Below are 22692 nucleotides of genomic sequence, written 5' to 3'. Positions count from 1 at the left end.
GGAATCTCTAGCCGCGCATGCGCAGTAGCCCGGCGGCGCTTCCTGCTCGGGGAAGCCATGGCCTCGTCTTGAGGAGGTGTGTGGCCGCATCTCTGCGAGGAGACACGGGCGACACGCGCGGTGGCAGGACACGGTGATTAGACACTGCGGTGGGATGTTGTTGTTGGCGGGGCGGGTGGGGGGGAGGAGAATGACACACGGCACACACACACGAGGGCACGGGGTAAAGACACGAGCGGCGAACACACGGGCGGACGCCACTGCAGCATCCGTGCAGATGTACAGTGCAGTGGTGCACGCGTGTCGACATGGGGAGTGCACGCCAAGCTACGGGGCGAGTGTTGAAAGGCTACGAGCGAGGGTGAAGCGTCGTGGGGTAGAGACGACGGGAGACGGGCGAACGCGGCGTGTTAACAGCTGCGAGCCCCACCCCGCTTGTGCACCTAGCCTGGCACGAGCGCCTTGGGTTGGCGTCGCTGAGGCTCGGTGATCGATGGCGGATGTCGATAGTGCGGCGATCGTTCGGTTCTCGGCCACGTAGTTTCGGTGGGTTAAGGGGAACCTGCACCTGGCACCTGTCCAGGGCCTCCCCCTAGGTCAACTCAGCCGGAAACGTGTACCTGTGTGGTTTGTGTGTTAATGTTGGCATTGGTGGGGAGACAAAGGCGGTCGGGCGTGTTGCTGGTCACAGCACAAGCACTTGCCCCTAAGGTCTCTAATGCAATAATAGGAAGTGTGTAATACGCGGTGTGACGACGATGTGATTGGGTCAGCAGCAGTGATAGTTGGGAAATGATTACGGCCTGGTGACATGGTGATGTGTTAGGAATGTGTGATATGTGGTGGGCACCAGGTGGTAGTGTAGAAGCATTTATTGTTGTACTGACCTATGTGTGCTCTCACGTGTACGTTTCCCACCACCTTCATCCACCCGGCGTGGTGAAGTATGGTCAAACAACCTTCACGACCACCAACACGGTGTAAGGAGGCCCTTATCTTGAGCGTGAAAGTCATAGTCATGCTTCTGCAGTAGTGATGATGTTGAGCAATGATGTGTCTCGTAATGCAATTTAACTGCGATGTAATGATGTGGCTGTTGGAGTAATGTAGAGTAATGCATCCGTCATAATTGTGATGCTATGTGTGTAAAATCTCGATAAGGTTATGTCTCGTGATGAGGATCTACATAGTGATGATACATATAAAACGTAGTGGTAATAGTGTATGTGTGGTCATTAATAGGTCGTCACAAGTTGTGAACAGTTTTTTCACTCAATGGTGGAAGTGATGCTGTGAATGAAATCGGTAAATTAATACGCCAAACTTAAAACCCATTTCCATGGTTCTCAGTTTATTGATGGACTCAAGTTTTCTGAATTATAAAAAAAGGAACCAAATCATTGACCACGTAGCCACTGCCTTGTGTTATGCTTGCGCTTTGCTTGGAAGTTACTTTTCCACGAGCTTTGTCTAGTTGTAAGATAAGATTGTTAGTATAGTGAATGAAAGCAATCCATAATATTTTTATGTTTTTTTAGGGTACAATCAGCCGTGGTCTGGTTGCATGCAGTTTTGCTGGATTTTGAGCTGTAAATAGTTTTCCTTAGTTCAAATACTTCCCTGCCATGATGTTTTTGATTGCATAATTTTTGAAAGTACAGTATACATCACGTTTTAAATGAATGCTGTAATCATTGGCAGTGTTTTTGGGAGGTTATTACATCATGGATAAACTTCGAAATATAATTCAAACATTCAATTGAAGTATGAAGATTGTAGGAACACGCTTCCTATGAGTGAGTTGAGTACTTTCATTCGGAATCATTACTCAAGGGCTAACAGGTTTAAATCATTCATCATGGACAAGGGCTAACAGATTATTCATTCTTCATGGACAACAGATAATTCAGTGGACTCTGACTTGATTTTTAATAAATGGATTGCTTAGTGTAAAGTGGGTATCGCTCCTCATGCACTCTTAACATGTGTTTACTATTTTATCTCAGCTCTTGAATCTCATACCAGCACACACTTGGCTATACCTAAGGATACATCTTTGCCATTTGATTGACTGCCGAGTCCAGCAATTCTATGTATTGTTTCATTTTGGTAACTCTTTTAAATAATGGCTGCAATGTTGGTAAATAATATAAATACAACTTTTAAACTCTGATGTGTTTTAAAGTTGTGCAGCGTACTGTTCAGCATGTTGCCCGAAGTTTGTCTTCACGTGGTGAATATGCACAAGAAACTGAAGAAGGCCATATCATGTGGGGTAAAACGTTGGACATGCCGAACAACACGTGGTAAAACTGAAAGCACATTGGTGTGCTATGCAGCCCAAATGAAAAACAACTATTCGATTGTACCAGTGATCAGAATGCTTAGTTTTGCCATTTCATAAATAGTGTGGGCAGCATGTGCACGAGCTTTGTAGTTTCTGCCTTGTGTGACATTTAAATAGAAAAGCGTAGGTCTATGCGTGTTAGTGCAGTCTGCTCGTTATCACTTTGAAGCCCAGAATGGTGTGCGTGGCACTTTAAAGCTGCTCCGCAGAAATTACTTCGCGTCACGCTGTCATGGCAGTCCAATGATGGAAATATATTTTCTTACGCTGGACCTAAAACCTATTGTTTGTGTTTGTTTGATTCCGCCACCAGGAGTAAACAAGAACAATGAATGTGCTGAAGGATAACAAGGACGTGGCCTGCTTTTTCACAACAAAGCATTCATGGCGGGGGAAGTAAGTCTGATTTTTTAAATTCTATATTGCGGGACATTTTATGTTGCATACAATATACAAAGGTGAATTTAGCGTGCAAAAATAAATGTCAGGCAAACTCTTTTGGTTATATTGAAATTGTTTTATGCATGTGTATATATTCACTTCCATATTATACGTGTGTATTCGTAGATTTTTTTTGTCATTCCTGAAAGTGATAAACAAACTGGCACCAACTATTCCAGATGGCAATGTGCGTTCTCAGTGTGTAATTTAAACCATATTTCAAAGTCTTACTTTCATGGAGAAGGCTCGTCTTAATATTAAACCAGTACAATAGTTGATATTTTATTTTTTACCTACTGTTACATATCCATATATTTGCAGTCTCAAGGCATCGTTAAGTGTAATGCACATTCCTTTGTTGTCATTGTGTTAGCAGGTGACATGGTAGTTCACGTGGTTATAACTATCCGTGATTGTGAGGCAAAGGTCTACATTTAAGAGATCATTGGGATTTCTACGACTCTACCGAGGAATAGATGAAACAGTTGTGCTCATTGCATCTCAGACCAGCTGCACATCTTTGTTTTTTTAACTGTTTTTGCAACAGATTATTTTTCATTGTGTCATCGGGTGTTGCAAATAACCAGTTGAAATGTCACGTCATAAAAACATTACGCAATAGATTGTGTATTGGTAAAAGTGGGTTTAGAATCGCTGAAACAAATATACTTCAGTGCATTGCAACTTGAAAGTAATTTTATTGCCAAAAAATACTTGCAGTTTGCATAATTTTAAGGTGTGCATTTTTGACAGTGATACTTGTGCTATATGCATAGAGAGCCATCCATGATCTAAGGGAGATAAATGGAGGAACTTTATGTTACATAGCTGCATATTATTTCAAGCACTCAAATGCCACACAAGCATGCTTGCCGGTATTGACTGAATGGTGTAGCTCATGGCAGCTAGCCTGACATTCATTTAGAAGCATTGCCATTAGACATGCTGTGAGAAATTCTTAAAGGATGCTAGCAATTATGTTTGGCCTGTTATCAATGTCCACCACACACGCATTTTACATCATCGGCTAATAGATTCAATTGTAATTATTGTAGATGCAACTACTATTGTACAGAATAAATGGATGCTATATAATCTAATACATATTACCAAATTACCCAGAATGTGCCCAGTTTTGTCGGTCTCGAAAGCTAAGCAGGTTCACGCATGGACATTGCTTGGATGGGTGGCCACCACACACGTTAAGTTATCATAGGCAGCTGTGGCTAAATGGTGGCAGCAGTAAAATATGTTGTACTGTATGTAATATGCTCCGACATTTATGCTGCTCGCTTTAAACCTGCACTGACCAATGTGCTGAAGTGTGATAAAATTACCCCCATGAGCCACACTGTGGAGGCCCTCATCCAGGAGTGGAATGTCGGAAGGGCTGAACGTGTAGATACAATTTAATAGGTAATGGTGATAATAATACCTGTGTATACAAACCATATCTGAAATTATTAGTCGTGGTTCAGAATCGCAATGTGTTGTCCGAGGGATTGATAGCCTTCCATTAAAGTACTGCCATGTATGAACTGAGTATCTGGATATACTCAATGCTATTCGTGTTGTGAGTTATTTTACTCCCTTGTGTTTACTCCTTGTGTCATTATTTGAAATGTCATTCTCCGGCACTGTACTAGTAAATGGAATACCCCGATGGGCCTTGTCTGAAACTGTTAACTCAGTCGATTTTGCATCATTAAATCGATGGCACCACATGCATTTCCAAAGGAGTGTTTTTATAGTTTTGTCACTAAGCCATATGTTACCTCGGTGCTTAGTGCTTGCTTGGCAAGAAAGGGCAAGATGCTCTTATTGTGATATGATAACACACACTTTGCTTGGCTGAATGGTGCTGCCTCAATTTTTTTTGCAATATGAGGGAGTTTAAACAATTTGAAAGATTTCTCAGTGGTGCTCTACAATACATTAACATTTTTTGTTGGAGTAATTTCACCGTATAATTTCTATCCTTTATTATGATGGACTCCTGGTCAATAAAGTATTATTTATTGAGTCTTACTACCTTATACTTGTGAAATGAATTCAAGTGTGAGATTGATGTATAACTACACCAGATATTTATAGTTAGTGTACTATATTGTCTATTGGTTATTATTGATAAAACTAGCCTTTTGCCCGTCCAAGGACGGGTGTATTGCAGTAAATCTGAAACTTGCAAGCGAATAGACTGTGTGTGCAATTAGTAAGGGCGTGGTGACACAGACTTATTTCATTTAAAGGTGATATTCCCTTGTTCATCATGACGTCCTTTTTACTTCTATGTCTCAATAGCGTTACGGAGATCGCGTGACGTGAGGGTTCTGCCTTTATAGTGAGGGTTATAAATTGACACTGAGGAGGGGGGAGGAGGTGCTTTGCCCCCCCCCCCCCATGTGGAGTGACGTCACCCGCTAATTATTATTAATGGTGGGGGGGGGGGTGTCCATTTGGAGGACGTCACCTGCTCATGATTATTAATGAGGGGTGGGGGGGTTCTCCATGCAGAGTTACGTCACATGCTCATGATTATAAATGAGGGGGGCTTGTCTACGTGGATTGACGTCACGCGCGTTACACACTGACATTATTGGGTACGTTTAGTGGTAAATACAGGCATTCTGTTCGTTATTATAAAATAAAGGCAATATTCTGTTACATTGGTATGCTGCAGTATTCCACAGGCTTGTTTATACACATCACTGTCTAGTTGCTAACACATGTGCTTTCTTAACATCTGCCATAACAGCCACCTCGCCAGCCAACACAAGGCACCTGAATATTTTTTTGGACAATCATTGCTTAATATTAAAGACGTGTGTGGGGTTGTTATTTTGGAGGCAATCAAAGAGTTCTCAAAAACCAATTGCTGCACTTACCATGTTACCAATTTTAATGTTGTGCTTGGAACTTAAAGCAGTATTTGACATCTTGATTTGAGGCATAATCACTTGTATAAATGGATGTATAATCACACGTGATGACCTTTATGAAGCTTTGATTCTATTGAACCTTTTTTCCTTGGTTGTTGCTTACTCATTATGTATTCATCCAAGCAAGTGGTGTGTGCTCTATTACAACCAGTGCACGACATGTGCCAAATTAAGATGTCACTGTTTAAATTCCTGAAACTGTTTTAATGAGCAGGGCTTTGAGATTTGATTGATGATGGTGGTGTGATGATGAGCCAGTACTGTATAATTAATGGTGTCCTAGCATGGTATGTTTATAATACTTGTTTTTAGTAAAGGGGAATTAGAGAAATGCAGTCTGGACACATGGCATGGATTTATGCTGCACACGACCAAAAGCAACATCTGCAGTACAAGCATACATTTGCACAGCAGTGGATGGAGAATGTTCGATCGTGATGACATTGCATATGTTATTGCATTGTGTGGCGTAAACATGCAGTCACTGCAACTATAAGCAAGGAAGGCTTGTGCCGCTGCTCTGCTTTTTATTGTTAATATTTTATGACTTTAGGGATTTCAGTGCGGCAGTAGCACGTAAAATTATTGAGCTTACATGGGTAGTAGTAACTTATGTATCAGTTAAACAGTTGTATTATGCATGTATGCTGCAATGGTGGGATTGTCACAGATTGATTTCTTTATATGTTTTTTAACTGGTGATTTTTTATTTATTGTAACTGCCATAAGATATTGTCTAATATGCTTTGCATCTATTATCTGATTTTTAATTTTAAATGTATGTTTATTAGCTGGTGTGTTCAGCATACTTTTTGTGATGTTATTTTTCATTAATAAGCACAATAGCATGATAGAATTACTCTAAAAATAAGTTCATGAACTTCTCAAACTTAAGCATGGCAAAACTCATGAAAACAAACTACAATAATGAAGGGAAAAATTAAAGTTGCACATGTTCATCGGTTAGTGTGGCTAACATTCATGGAAAAATATGTATTTAAACAGTCTTATTCCACCACTTTATTTTAATGAGCTGCAGTTTTCCTATCTGTTTCAAATTTTCCTTCATATCATTAAGCTGACGTCTTCTTTCAGGTACAAACGTGTACTCTCCGTGGGGACATTGGGAGTCGCCACCTACAATCCAACCACACTTGAAATCACAAATCAGGCAAGTTTTTCATTTTCATGCTCTTCATTCATGTCAGTCTTAGGATTTGCCACCAGGCATACAACTCTAAGTTATTTAAATGGCAAAAAGTTGAGAGCAATTTAATGCGAGTTGATCATAGATGGCTTTAAACAAATTGGAAAGTCGAACTTTCTGAAATTGAATGAATTTGAAAGTGAATCTGCCAACCTATAACATTACAATTTTCTACTTTCGTTGTAGTTGGTACATTTTTTATTTCAGAATGTATGTCTTTGGTTGATTGCTTCTAGGATCCATTTGAACACGGAAACATTAATTATAGTTGCATTGTTCTGCTGAATGTAAGCGTGTTCTTGGAATAAAGCTACCATGTATGTGCCCCTTTGGTATTGAGATGAAGACTGTGTACTCATGACACTATAACATTAGAGTTAGACATTTCCATTGGCTACCTTAATACATCTGTATTATCCTGGTAGGATAAAATTATTTTTTGTAAAAAGCCCGGGTTTATAGTTTGATGTTGTGCATTTATCTTTGCAGTGGCCGTACAATGATATATGCAGCATCTCTCCTGTTGGCAAGGGACAGGGTACTGAGTTTAACCTTACATTCCGTAAAGGCAGTGGTAAGAAGTCGGAGACACTCAAGTTTTCCAGCGAGCACCGGACTGACTTGTTAACTGAAGCCCTCGTAAGTTGCTGTGCTTTTAACATGCTATACACAGCAGGCATAACCAACTCAATAATATATACAATGTATGTTGTAAAAAGTAATGCATATGCTAAATTGCAATAAAGAAGCACATGTAATGCAGTCCAAGTACATCTATTTTTACGCTTCATAATGCGATTTAACATCTGGGTTCAACTTAACCCTTAAAAGTAATTTCGTGTGGCTTTTAATTTTGCAGAACACTTCATTGTCCATTGGTTTTGGCAAGTCATTAAACATTATTCTCTGCCTGTTTTCCCCGAACAGCACCTTCTGAAGCAAAATTAATTTGATTTATTGCATTATAACATGCAGTCAATACATTAAAATTGATTCAATGAAATGTTGCACTGACCTAATATATTTATGTTGAAGCTCATCTGTCTGTACTACTCATGAGGATAAGTACATTGTTGTTAAGTCTTGCACAATGTAAATTAATGATTTCGTTATTGTAATATCACTTTCCATAAACATTTTTTCCATCTTTTAATGTTTTTACTTCAACATCTTAACAATCTCTCTTGAGTAGCAGTGGCACAGTGATTAGCGCATTTTACACTATAAACCCAGCAACCTGCGTTTCATTTCTGGCCAAGGCTTTTATCAGTGGTGAGAGGTATCTGAATCGATTCTGGGCATTCCCTTCACCTACCTGCGTTGACCAGTTTTGTGAAATTTGGTCAAATGACCTCCATGACCAACATGACAAGAGGCCTTCATCCAGCAGTAGATTGACAAAAGGTTGCAAATTATAATTACTTATTTTAATCGACTCTTTAGAGGTTTTGAAAATGATTTGGTTTCATTATACAACAGAGGTATAATGATACATTAATTCATCTTTTAATATCGATTGTTAAACTCATGATAAATGCAGAAAAAAATGAAACGTGTAAGAATTATGAATTTACGATTCATATTTTGTATGTTGTAGTAATCTTAGCCCTACCTCACGAGTTCCTTCTACACTCATAGAAAATAAGAATTTCTTGAATGTATTCATGACCCTGAATTGTGCCAGTTAATTGAACCTCAGGGGGATTAATCCTGACACGCCTTCCACACCTTTTAGCATAATCGGATGTATATTTCCTCGTTTGTGTTGTCATAATCCAGGGAGAATTTATTGTGAGATTTAACATTTGTCTTCTTTTCTTGCAGCGTTTTCGGACAGAGTTTGCGGAGGGTAAAATAGTCGGAAGGGTGAGTCAGTAGACGTTTTTCTGTTGCCCGATTGGTTGCGAACTTCGCATTAAAGTAATGGAACTGTGTCTACTGCATCTTTCCGTGAAAATCCTGCAAGCTTCGGGTGATTTTGTTTACAGCGTTAACAAATAACTTAACATGTGCCAATGACACTGCCTTCAAAGAAATGGCCCTTCTTTCTGGTACATTCATCATTTATGTGCAATTAAGAGGGGTCATTGCCTGAAACATGCCTTATATATGTTTAAGGCAGTGTTGTTGAAGTATATGTTCAGTTTTTTTATTATTTGTGCACCACTGCCAATCCAGTATCACCAAATAATTTGTTTAAGTCAGAGTTGTTGGAATCATTGCGTTGATTTATTCTTTTTAAAACCTATGATTTGTTAGGCTTAACAGCTGTCACCTCCAGAAGAAACAAAGTGGTTTTAATACGGTGGAGACTCCTTGTAAAGTCGTTTCATTATTGCTGTTTTTCATGGTTCAAATCTGCAGGGTATCTTAATTTGTAGTACAGTCCTTTTAGCCATCCACTTGTGGCCTAAGCTGTAAGCTCATTTATCAAAATTGTCAAATGTTTTCCTGTGGCTGATGTTTAATATTATTGCCCTTGGAGGGGTGACCACCATGCACAAACAATTGCCACAGGGGGCAACATGGCTATGTTATGGCAGTATTGGGCAGTACAGCAATACTTGGTTTATAGATTATTGGTTTTAAATACACGACAATATATGTTTTACCAATTAAGCCAGCTAAAACTACATATTGATATAAATCAAGGTATATTAACATGGAAAAAAAACATGCATGCCAAATCCAAGATGAAATTGACAAGTTTTATAACATGTATTGGAAATGGTGCGGCGTACAAGATGGTCAGTTTCAGGCTCGAGCTAAAGCTTGGTCGTTAACACAAGTGGCTAGTTTACTGTTTTTATAACAATTGGTTATTGATGGGGCACCCCCATCCTGTCATCTTCTTGTAACATTCTGCTGGCACAGCGGTACAACTGTTACAAACAGCACTGGAGCGACATACGCAAGTTGGTGGTGCTGGAGGTGACGCCAGGTGGTGTAGACCAGATCGACCCGGTGACGCACCGTGTGCTGTGCTCCTACGATTACCGTGACATCGAAGGCTTCACAGAGGTCTCAGACTACCCCGGGGGGTTCGCTATCATCTCCGGTGGATTCAGCCGACTGGTGAGCGCGCCGCAAAGCACAATGGCATTCCTTTCCACCGGCAGATCGTGCATTTGCGCACTCAAAATGTGTCAAGATAACATCGCAACACAAACAGATGCAGAGGATTGAGAAAATTACGATGTGCTATCCATGTTCGTCATAAGCACAAACGGAATTCTAAAGGGGATCGACCTGTAACCAGCATGCTGCACCTACTGCTGTGGAGCATTTTTTTTAATGATTTAACATTTTTAGTTTTTTGTATTATATTTCAAGAGACCTCAATCCTGTGCACACAGCAGTCTGAGTTGTCAATATATTTTAAGTGACAGGCCTGACAATAACACATTCAGCTTTTGGGTTATTCCCATTATTTGTATCAAACTTCTTCATCCTTCAGCATTGTTAACCTCCCTCCCTTTAAGTACATGCTAATGACATTTATCCTTCACCGAATATGTATTTATGGACTCCAGGGCTTGGTTATCATAATGGTCGTATATTTGTTTACATTACTATTAAATCCGTGGACTGCCACACCCCCACTTCTTGCACTCGAGTCTACTATTCCTCTCTTACTCAGTCCCCTCACTGCTTCCATCTATTTGCTTGCCTTCTGCATTTGCTTTACAGTGGCTTCATATTTGCTTTTATTTTTTACACATAGCCATTGCTGTATTTTTTTTTTATATGGCTGCAGCAGAAGGAAATGACTTGGGCAGCAAATGCATTTTCCCGGGTTGTAAATGGAAGGCTGCCTTGATGTCTGTTTTTGGCAGCATCTTTTTGCATCCGAACAAAGGGACGAGCTGATAAAAAGCGCCATCGAACATGCCGCCAACCACATTGGCATCGCACTGCGGCTCCGCAAGGATGCCATCACCTTTGAGCAGTTCCAAAACAACCGCCTGGGAAAGTTCAGCACCGACGATGCCATCACCTCCCTGGCCGAATTCAACGTGCAGAAGCTCACAAACCGGCATTCGGTAAGCCACGGTTTCGGGTGTGTTAATAAAAAAACACATAATCACTGACTGCACGTGACTTGCTGTGCTGCTCATCAGCACTTGTTGCAATGATTGACAGACGTTGCAGCCCTCTGATGACTAGTAGTCACTGTAGAAGCATGTAATGAGTGATTGATCCTCTCAGTGATTAGATGAATTGTTGCATGACGGTGTCTAAATCCATAATGTTTTTTATTTTTGTTCATCTCGTGTTATTATTTTTCTGTCTATACAGTTTAGTTTTCTCCAGTCGCTCAAATATAAGTATATACTTTTTGTTATCATTTCCATGAATCGTAAGTGATGCATTATCACGCTTGATTCCCTGAATGTGTTGTAAGTGTAAACATAGCTAAAGATCCATAGAATCAGCAGATTTTTGTTGTTGCATCAAGCCGCCACTTCCTCCTTAGGCACAGTATTTGTATACCTTTGTAGGAGACAGATGTGATGTGGTTTTTTTGCATGCAGTTGTTCAAGCAAACTAGTGCTTATTGCTTTTGTTTCATATCCTTAAAACGTTTAGTTGAAGGCCTCTCTTCCTCCAACAATTGTCAGGAAATCTAAACTGACTAAACTGTAAAGAATAAATGATGTACAATTTTACTCTGGTCTTTGACTAAAAGATGTTTGATTATCCCAAGTAACAATGAGCAAGCAGTGTAACACAGTCCTTCTGCAATGTTAGGAGCCACAAAGAAGGATCCTTGCGCTTACGGAGAGCTGCGTGGTGGAGCGTGATCCTGACACCTACAGCATCGTCAATGTCAAGCCTCTTGCCGAGGTGGGTTCCCCTACCTTGTAGATCGGTGAATCTCAACCATTCTGGTTTGGCGGCCCCCTAATCAAGACAAATGGTCCCCATGTACCCTTCCCCCATCCCCAGCTCCAAAACTAAGGTTGCAATAAAACATAAATCACACGTTCACGCCACTAGTCAATGTCGTTAAAAAGTAATTAATTTCATGTTGTGTATGAGTGTATTTTTGTCGTCTCCTGCACAGTATCTATCCTTACACCTCTCCGCCCCCCGCCCCCATTTGAAAGGCAAGGGGGTGTGTGCCCCACAGGTTGATATATCCAGTCAAATTTAATACCCACCAGTGATCTGTGCAGTTTAAAATTAACACAATTCAGATGCATTTATGCTTATGTTTTAGATATGAATATCACTATTTGATTTTAAACCTCTCGTACTTGTTTTTTAATTTTATTGTACCCATTTTATGTGTCACTCAACGTCGATAAGAAATTCAAGTTCTCAGCACGAGTGGTTTTAAAGATTATTTTAAATTCATAGGGCGTATTTTTTTACATTGACGAGGTACAATCAGTCACAGTCTATTGAAGACACATGTTGTCATTCGTGGCATCAACATTTCCTCAGCGTAGTCATGTACTTTTTCGGTTTGTCATTGTGAAACCTCCATAATACAGGTTTTTTTGGGTTGGATCACGTAATGAAATAAATGCGTCGTCACTTAAACAGAATGTCAATTCGTTACAAGTACAGAACACCGGTGTTGTAAAGCAACGCCACAACATTTACAATCTGAGTACGAAGTTTCGCCAGTAATTACAACTAGCTTCATCATGCGACAGCCAGATTTGTGTTAAATTGTGAAACCTATTTATCACAGTCGTAGTTCCTCCCTTGTCACTGTAATTCGCTGTCTGCAATGAACTTTCTCAGGTGTTCTGCCTGGTGAGTGATACCGAAAACCCTCAGCTCTTCACCATTGAATATATCAAGGGACAAATTAGGAGATACGCTTCAACAGAAAGGTAGAGTTTTATGTAGTTTTCATGTCTTCGTGATTCTTCGAGTTAACAACGTATCCTTTCCCTGCTGTGGATTGTACAGAATAATGAGATGTATTTGCAAAAAAAAAATCAAAAACTATTCTGGCTACCACTGGTTATAATACTGGACCTGCATTTGCATAGCGGTGAATTAAATCCTGCGCAATTTTGCATGCACTGTCATTGAGAAATTTCATGGTAGTCAGTCCGACATTTTTATTTCTCAAACCTGACTTTTTTTCCCCAAATGAAATGAAAAACATTGACATTCGGTAATTTTTTTGTGTGCAGTTATTGAGATAATCAACATATACTACACTTGAGTAACCCAGTTAAATCAGAGGTGGCTGCTAGGATTAGAACTGAGTGATGCTGACTCGGTGACCTTGCCTTCTGATCCACCTGGTTACCCCTACACTTACATCAAAATACACACGTCATACACACCAACGTGTAACAATGTGTCAACGTGACACGCTCCTTGACCTTTCGCCCCGCTGTGCCCGTCACACAGGGACTCGCTGCTTGCCAGCATGCTGGACGGCGTGCGTGCGTCTGGGAACCGCGACGTGTGCGTGAAGATGCGGCTGACGGAGCGCGGTCAGCGCTGGGGTCTTATGAGCACGCCTGTGGACGAGGAGGTGGAGAGCACGCACCTGCGCTTCCTCGCCTCGCCGCCAAGTGAGTGCGTGCGCTCGCGCGCGATCGAGTTACACCGAGTTGTATCAGTATCTCCGCGGCAAGAATTGAATCTTGATTTATCCTGGAGAAATGTGATGAGCTTATGAGAAGCTCTTTTTCACAGGTGTCCAGTGGTGTGGTCTGGGACCGTTTTGTTGTTGTTTTTGCTGCCTTCTATAATTAATTAATTTGCTATCTATTTATATTTGGTGACTTGCTTTCCATGTTCTCTATTTTGCACTCCTATCGTTTTTTTGTATTGTTTGCTGTTGTAACTTGCTGACCTGCCCATATTGGACGTCTGTGAAAAATAGCTTCATAGCTCATCGGATTCCTCATCCAGTCTAAATACAGATTCTGATTCTGACCATGAATTTTATATCTGTTGAGCCTGGCCTGTCCCCAGCTCACTGTGTGCAAGGCACGCTTGCACGGGATGGTAGTTTTATTTTGACCACTGTTCACAGGTATAGATGAGTTAAAATATCACTTGCGTACCTTCAGGTGAAGGATCCCTCTCAGAAGAGTAATAGAGCTGATAATACAATGTGAATTTGCTTGCGAGTTTGATACAGAGTCGATATATACGTGCATAAACCTACAATATTTACATTTATGTTTCGGTGAGATTCAGCTTATACATTTAAGATTCTCATCACTTCGGACATATGGTAGGATTCAAATTGTGTTTGCTAGTAGGTGCTTAAAACACTGCAATATGTATTCACTACAAAGAAATCTATTTGTGGTGCTCTTGATTAGCAGAGTATTTCATTTTGTAGGCGCCGCCTTGCCTTTGTCCACAGCCATTGATTTGTAAAGGAAGTGCTTTAGTTGGTACAGTGTATTGGTTTATGCACTCCACAGCCCATTGCATGCATTTAAATACTGAATGGAAACTTAATGCACTGGTCTGTCGCGTCTCTCTTCAATGTCAAACCTATTTGAAGTAGGGAGGTCTTGCTCGTCTACACTATATACACTGATCAGTGATATCCCTTAGTAAATTTATAATGTGCTTTTATGGAAACAGCATTAATGTCAGGCTGTTGTGCTTAGAATTTGTCTCGTCTTTTTTCTGTGAAATGCAACACTTTAAAGTGTGCATAATAAGCGCCATGATTTTGTCTTCTTTACAGATGGAAACTTTGCTGATGCTGTCTATAGGTTCAATGCAAATGTTTCCTACAGTGGTCTTCTTCATGCAGTTACACAAGATGTAAGAAAACTCGTTAGTCTTTATTTTTTTGTATTAACAATATTTATACGATTGCCCATGTACAATGTGAATGTCCTCTGTAATTATATGTTCAGAACCTTTCTCTCTGGATTGTGTAGCCAGTTGAGTGGGTTTTGGCTGTGTTGACTAATTTAGCAGATGCAGGAATGCATGACTAATGTTAATTGTAAGCGAACCACGAAAGTATGTGTGAAATAAAATTGGCATTATTAATAAGTTATTCACTTAATTAACAGTTAGTGGTTTCCTCACCTCCAATCTGTGATATACATTTAAACTGAACGGCTAAATAGAATGTGTAATTTTATTTTTAAATACCATTTAAGAAATTGTCTTTTGGGTAGTCATTTGTGGATTTCATTCAATTATTCAGACCCTTTAAGAGTGCAATTCAAGTTATATAATTTACCATTTTGACTTGTAATTTATGTAACAAAATTTGCTTCATTTTGTCCATTGCATTCAATTCAACCCGAATGCACTCTTGTGCATATGTCTCATAATGAAAGCACTGTCCCGTCAGGCTACAATCAGTCAATAGAAGGTGCAGTGCCAAAAACGACCAGTTGTCCTCATTGCAGACTGATGGACAAAGCTATGGGTTGTGTTTTTTAGCGATTCTACAGCCCTACCTCCACGGGCACCAAATACAATCACAGAGAAAGCGATTAAAACCACGGACAAGGTTCTTCCGCACCGTTGATTCTGTCATGACTAGTAAAACTGACACATGAATGTGGAAAATTGGTGGTGATGGGAGTAAAGTTTTTGGTTTACACTCACCTATTCACCAGTCTGGCCTTTATTAAAAATCATAGGCTTAGTGCACCTCAGCGGTCTCAACTAAATAAATTAATACCAAGGGCAAGTTTCTTTGCCCACCTTTCACAATGTCTGCCACCAGTGAAATGCATGTGGTGGTGTTTAATGATTGAAATCACGTGTGGTGGGTGAATGTCGATGTACACTGACATCTGAAAAGCATTTTGGCTTTTGTTGAAGATCACAGGTTTCCTCTAGCTTCAGAGCGTAAGAGAGGGGCCTTTGACTGCAATAGCATGAATACTCCTTCCATTTATGTATTTATTCCACATGCAATATACAGTATAATGGGATGTTGGTGTGATATAATGGTTAACACACTGGACAATCCAGAGGTTACAGAATTGATCTGCTGGCACGGCAGTTGTAATTATGGGTAAGTTTCTTAAATTCTCTCACATCTGTCCACCCATCTTTAGAAATGGGCACAGGACAGATTGTGGGCAGGTTGCATGTGGTGGAGTAAATGGGGTACTCTTAACTCTTCCAAAATACATGGCTAGCATGGAAGAGTGGCTCAAAAGAGTTCCCTCTCGTGGAAGCCCTTCATCCAGCAGTCGTGTGAGTGGGCACTTGGAGGGTTGCACCTTTACATTATAATCTGTTTGCTGGCTTTCAGAGCTTCTTTGCGGAGAATAAGGAGAAGCTGATAAACGGGGCCATCACAGCCCTGCTGACACATGAGGGAGACCAGATGGCCACCAACCCAGAGTTGGAGAGCCAGTTCCAGGCCATTCGCCGACTTGTCGCTTCCAAGGCCGGCTTCATGGCGTTTACGCAGCTTCCAAAGTAATGAAGTGCTGCAGCAGCAAACATAAAACAAAATAATCGCAGCTCGGTCGAGCTACTTAGCTACTACTGAAAGGTGAAGCTGATTTAATGGGGCTTTAGCCAGTGACTGCCAAGTTAGCACTTGTGGGCAGATAACATAAATATTAGCCACGTACACATATGCACACGTTCTTTGTTTACACAGAAAATATAAATAATGGATTATGTGGGTCATATTAAAATCCCTGTTCAGCAGAGCCCTGGGCCAAGGTGAATGGTCCAGCCAGCTGCACCGTTAATGCAAATCAATTGAATAAATTGCTAACAACCCTATAATCCTAGCTTCAATTAAAAACACAAAAACGAAGGAACAGGGAGTGGACAAGACTGAGCTGCTGGTTTGGGAGTTACAATCCACGCAGCTCTACATCACGCGCCACCTACTGAGCACGTGTATCCACTGCACATCTGGTTGCATGCATTGCACCTTTGGGTGTGGCAGAAGGCTGCCTTGAATTATTTTATTATTTCTCACTTTGGTCTTGCAAAATACAGCTAGCTAGGCTTTTACTGGAGGAAAATAAGAAATGCTATTCATATATTGAGAGTTATGAAATTGGCTACATTTTGGGTATTCATTTCTAGTACAAAGAACAGCTTCATGTACAGCATCTTTTGTTGTTAACAGTGTTCATGAGATGTTTAACTGAACAAATGTTAGGAATGGTGGTAATGTTTTTAGCCTGTTCTCAGACATTATTACTAAAGGGGTTCTTGTTGTTTTTGTTTAAGTAACAAATACATTTGCGTTCATAGGTTGCATTCTAAGTGGCCAAGCAATTGTATCTATAGGCATGCGTCTATTTTGATTAGTTCTTGTTTCATTGTGCCGTGTCTCTACCTTCATGGTGCACTGCTGACATGAAGCTGCTTTGTTTAACTTTTATTTATTATAAACTTGATTTGAAGCTTTCGTGACTGCAGGTTATTTCGGTAAAGTCGCGTAGAAAGAAAATATTTATTATCACAGGAAAGGAAATCAAACACAACACCCTTTTATATCCTACTTGATAATTTTCCACCCCACCACAAAATTGTGTATCCTTTACTTCTTTCTGCATCCCTGCATACCGAAATTAAATAGCTTCCATTGTTTTGGTTTCTTAGTCAGGGGAAACTGTTTTGGGCCAAATTATTTTTTTTACCAAGCAGCCAAATGCACGCATTGGCAATTTGCTCCGTTCACTCTTGGTAGTGGAGCCATGGGCAAATTTTTTTTCCAGGGCCAAATTAAAATTAGCATTCCGCCGACCATGGACCCAGACCCTTGGTATCATTGAGAGACTGAGGCCGGGCTTGCTGTTCTTTCGCAGGTTCCGTGAAAAGTTGGGCGTCAAAGTGGTGAGGGCCCTCAAGAAAAACTGTGATGGTGTGACTCATGCAGCCATTGATATGCTGTGCGCCCTCATGTGTGTAAGTAACATGTTGGTTGATGGAATCAATATATTGTCTGAAAAGACGATGCTAAATTCCCTGCATTACTATTTAGACAAATTTGCTGATCCATGACATAACCTATGTTTATATGATGGTCATAATTGTTCCGTTGGGTGTACATTAATTGTAAATTCATTTGAATGAACTACATGATACATTTTAGTTGTGGTTATGATTCGGTAATAGCTTTTGTAGGAATATATCAGTCCATTCTGTTGAACCGTTTTAGTTGAACACTGTACAGTCGAGAGCACAAATCAAAATTGGAATCTGGGTGTGTGTGTGTTTTTGCAGCCCATGCACGATGATTATGACCTCCGGCAGGAGCAAATGAACAAGTGTTCCCTCCTCTCCTCCAAAAAGTTTCTCGAGAGCCTATTGGAGAAATTCAACACACACGTGGTAGGCACAACCAAGATTGCCCTTACGCTCACTTATAATAAAGCAGCACACTGGTTCATGTGAAAGTTATTGACCACTGTACAGTTCATTATAAAAACCTCGTTCATCGTAGCTCGACATATTTATTCAGCGTTCAATTAAACAAGAGTACTTGGATAATTTTTCTCAGATTTCTGGCCAAAGAGTGTGTTCTTTAGTTACTGCGCTAAAGTTTGTCTTTAAATCAACAGACGTATGCACATCCACAACAGCAGTGATGCGAATGATGCACATAATCCAGAAAATCCTGCCTTTGTTTTGATTTTGCCTGAATCAGCGGGTTATGCTTTTCTTTCCCTAGCCATGTTTTGTGAGACGTTGCAGATGTGCTCCTCTCATTTATCTCTTTCCAGGTCATGCCAAAGATGTTGAACCTATCCCATCTAGTATTCTTTTAAGTGCATTTGCTGACCAGCTGCTGCCTTGGGATAGGAAATCTGAAAACAATATACTAATAAATGAACCAAGAAACTAGCAGTCTTATTTATTTTGAACTTGTATGTGTGCACTCTGCATAAATTTGCTTATTTCTTCATTGTGCATTCTTAACACCTTTGTACCAGGCATCCTACTTATAATACGTACTTATATATGTTGAACTTTTTTTGCACCGAACGTGCTAGCCAACCATGCTAATCGGTAGGTGTGGGGGGGGAAGAACAACAAATAAACACAAAAAGCAGTTCTAATCAAATGCGTTTTCAATCTTGTACTAAGGTAAGTTGTGTGAGAAAAACGCAAAAGGCCACAACCTAGCTTTAATCAATCTTTGTCGTGTCTGTCATTCAAAGGGGCACGGCACAGGAGCGCTGGTGATCAGCTCCCTGCTGGACTTCTTGACGTTTGCGCTGTGCGCGCCCTACAGCGAGACCACAGACGGCCAGCAGTTTGACCTGCTGCTGGAGATGGTAGCAGATATGGGCCGCACCCTATTTAGGCTCTTCCAGGTGACACAGGGCCCCCCACCATCATATGCTTAGTGTTTCCACCGAAAGGTTTTAAATAATGGATTATAAACAGTGGGGTTATGCAGCTTGGGAAGTTGATGCTCGTATAAATGTTATTTTTCAAACACCTCAGATCCTATGTTTCCTAATTTTTCATTTTGCTCACTGGTATAGAATGTCATGAAAAAGGACTGGATAGCTTAAGTGTGAAGAAAACTAATTATCGTTTGACTTGTGTTCTTGTGGCAATATATATCTATGGACTGACAGCATCCGTCTATGGCCATAGTGAAGGGGACTGGGCTGGTGATGAAAGCCATAATTGAGGTGAGATTCGGTTTGCAACACTAAATCTATGTCCTTTTCTGAAGTATGTAACCACAGACACTTTGAAGAAAATGTATTAATATAACGAACCACTCTAAACTAGCACTTCATAATCGCATGCCTAAAAAAACACAAAATACTTGAGAAAATCTCTGCTGCTTTTTCCACTGTAAAATTAGTTTACAAGTGCAACGTGTGTGGGTTTTTTTTTTTTAAATCACTCATTCCAGTGAGCATCGTAAGCATTAACTTCCCCCATCTGGCATTATTCTGTAGGAGGGTGATGAAGAAATTGCCACAAAGATGCAGGACCTGGCGCTCAGCGAAGGGGCCTTGCCACGTCACCTACACACCGCCATGTTCACCATCAGCACAGACCAGAGACTTCTCACCAACAGGTGCGTTAGGCGCTCCTCTCCGCCTGCCTTCAGCAGCGCTTCACGCATATGCCGATTTTTCTCCCATGTTTTTTTGCTTGCAAACGATCCAGAATGCAACTTTCTATTTTTGTTTTTGTTTTTCCTGTCTGAACAGTATTAGGTAAGTTACACACTCCTGCTTATGGTTACAAAAATGTCGTGGTCATTCACGTAACGTGACACTGTGTTTTTGTGTGTTTGGTGTGTTTGTAAAAAAGTGTATACGAATTACGTCTAATTATTGTCAAATGCCATAAGTTTGGTGTTATGATTTACATATTACATGAATTTGCTTTAATTCGTGCTGCCTTTTACATTCCTGTTTAAAGGCAGTTGAGCAGACACCTAGTTGCTCTTTGGACGTCGGGCAACCCTACTTCTTTAAACTTGATGAAACGAATACTGGTGAGTATACTATGAGTTTATTTTCAGCAGTTCTCACGTGACAGATGTTATTGCTTTGTCGCAGATGATTATGTCCTTTCATTCTTTTCAGCCGTCTGGTTTGATGGCATGCCTCGACTCGGAAGAAAAAGTTCCAGACAAAGACATCGACAGAATGAATGTCAGGGACAACCTGAAAATCGCTTCAGTAAGTGGCAAATGTGTCCGATGTTGAATCAAGTCTTGTACTGTATGCTCAACCATTGCAAAACAGAGATACAATCTAAAAGTGGCATTGGTGGTGGTGATGACATCTGAACTTTTTCTTTAACGTCTTAGGACCAATTCTTGAAGATGAGCAAAGTTCCAGAGTGGCAACGGATTGCAGGAAAGGCTGCCAAGGGGGTGGAGAAGTTTGCCAAAGAGAAGGTTGACTTTGTGCTCATCCACTGGAGAGATCGCATGGGCATCACCCAGAAGGAGGTGCCTACTCAACAAACACCATCGAACCCAGTCTACAGATGGCCTTCTCCATTCAACACATCGCCACCCATTTATGCAATAATGACCTGGTGCAGCGGATGAAAACATTAATTGTTATTCACATGTAGGGCATATATATCTTTGTTGCTTGTTGATCGGAGGTTACCATGTGACGTGCTGAGTAATGAGCTTTTTTTTTTTTTAGAAAATTAACTTAAACCCCAAGCGGGGTTGAAAAAGGTCCCTATGTTCAGCTGTAAAGGGGGTTATTTTGGCACTGGAAGGAGAATGATATACCAGGCATTGCAATGTTTGGCAAGTGGATTAACGAAGTGCTGGTCTTTCCTTATCTTCACAAGCACCTTAGCTAATGGCCATGCACAGTGCAGCTTTTTGTTTATAGCTGTTGTTTTAGTGAAAAAGAGGAAAAAGCTGCCAACAGTTTGCAGGGCATGTCTTAATTTAAATACATTTTGCCTCGTGTTAATTTGTGGCTTTCCACATTTATTGTAACAAATTGAATTAATCCACATTAACCACATTGTGACTTAAATATTAATTTCACCAACTTATAACTTTAATAATTCAAGTATTGTTGATCGATTAATTCATTTGTATGATTTTTGCTATCGTTTACTGTAATTGCTTAAATCTTCACTCAAAAATGTAACACCAAACTGCTAGAATTGTAACCTTTTCATGTTGATTTTGCACCCTGCACTCCAATTTGCTGATGGCCTGATGCTGACTTTCAGGACAAAAATAACCAGGTAAGCCAAAAAAAATTAGCTTTTAACTTATGCGCAAATAATTTACCACAAATTGAGACTCAAGGACACTCCGCAGCAGGATTGTGAACAGATTAAAACATTGCTATGGGACCTTTTTGCCAGAATTAAACGGGATACTGGAAAAAATATCTCATAAATATAACTGCTCGGCCTGACCTATAATTGTTCTCATACTTGCATTGTCTTTATACTGTTTGCCTCTTGGTGTTCTCTGGTCTAAGACTGGTGAGACAAAGCCATGAAGAAGGCTGTCTCTGGTATAGGCCAATCAGTTTAACAGACAATGCTCTATATGTTATCAGAGCATGTTTGTTTACATGTTTTTACCCAATTGTGTGGTTATTGCTTACTTGATGCCTTGCAAAAGGTATCTATTTTGGTGTTTGAACATCTGAACACCTTTTTTATTGCCAGAAATTGTAAAACCTATTCCTATTTTTCATTGGATGAATCCATCTTGTAAACGAATGTCCACTGAATTCATTATCCGGAAATCTGAGGTTTATGCCACATCTCCCAAAGCTGTTGACTGAATATCAAAACTTCACATTATACTGTAATGTTTTTTTTCCTCCAGTTGGCATCATCATCATCACTGTTATTATCTAACATGTACTAATTTTGTTTGCAAATAACAGAATGCCAACCAGAAACCTGTTGTCTTAAGGAAAAGGAGACAGAGAGTAAAGGTGGAATCCAACTGGGATTTGTTTTACTACAGGTGAGTGTGTCCGATCGAGTAGGGTAGCACATGGGCACAACTCATCCTGCGTTATCATGTTACCAGAATTTCATCAAATGCATATATTTTTCTGAAGGTTTGAGGAAGCAGCTAACTTATGCAAGAATGCACTGGTGTTGTGGCCAGGGTTTCTGCCCACCAACCACAAGAGTTGCAATGTATTCCTTGAGACAGAACATGGATTGTATGCAGGCTGTGAGCAACGTCATAAAAGTGTTCTTGTCGATTTAATTTTAGTACGGTCCGTGGTTTGCGAAATATGCAACGTTTTAAACAGCAGTCTCTTTGTGTTTGTTGGTCAGCAGTCACTACGCTAGTAACCGTTGCTCGTGCATTAAACAAAATC

At 40.3% G+C, this 22692-nt stretch overlaps 1 protein-coding gene across 4 annotated transcripts in view; it reads left to right on the top strand.

The window, feature by feature from the left end:
• Nucleotides 1–22692, top strand: part of DNAJC13 (DnaJ heat shock protein family (Hsp40) member C13) — a 51716-nt gene continuing 29024 nt past the window's right edge. Inside the window, exons 1-22 of one of the 4 annotated variants that reach the window (XM_078598321.1) lie at nt 1–76; nt 2661–2743; nt 6823–6898; nt 7424–7573; nt 8759–8800; nt 9809–10009; nt 10771–10977; nt 11687–11782; nt 12692–12783; nt 13316–13482; nt 14622–14701; nt 16164–16333; nt 17689–17788; nt 18107–18214; nt 19045–19200; nt 19471–19527; nt 19804–19925; nt 20276–20351; nt 20443–20538; nt 20670–20813; nt 21569–21583; nt 22243–22325. In XM_078598321.1, the coding sequence (XP_078454447.1) occupies nt 2676–2743; nt 6823–6898; nt 7424–7573; nt 8759–8800; nt 9809–10009; nt 10771–10977; nt 11687–11782; nt 12692–12783; nt 13316–13482; nt 14622–14701; nt 16164–16333; nt 17689–17788; nt 18107–18214; nt 19045–19200; nt 19471–19527; nt 19804–19925; nt 20276–20351; nt 20443–20538; nt 20670–20813; nt 21569–21583; nt 22243–22325 (2306 nt within the window). In that variant the 5' untranslated portion in view covers nt 1–76; nt 2661–2675. Of the gene's footprint in view, nt 150–2660; nt 2744–6822; nt 6899–7423; nt 7574–8758; nt 8801–9808; nt 10010–10770; nt 10978–11686; nt 11783–12691; nt 12784–13315; nt 13483–14621; nt 14702–16163; nt 16334–17688; nt 17789–18106; nt 18215–19044; nt 19201–19470; nt 19528–19803; nt 19926–20275; nt 20352–20442; nt 20539–20669; nt 20814–21568; nt 21584–22242; nt 22326–22692 lie in introns of all 4 variants that reach the window. The other 3 variants (XM_078598320.1, XM_078598322.1, XM_078598323.1) reach the window with 3 other exon arrangements.

Source organism: Lampetra planeri, chromosome 10 (assembly GCF_965212315.1).
Source record: "Lampetra planeri chromosome 10, kcLamPlan1.2.h2, whole genome shotgun sequence".
NCBI lineage: Eukaryota > Metazoa > Chordata > Hyperoartia > Petromyzontiformes > Petromyzontidae > Lampetra > Lampetra planeri.
Note: the sequence above shows the minus strand (reverse complement) of the source record. Positions and strands in the feature narration are given on the sequence as shown.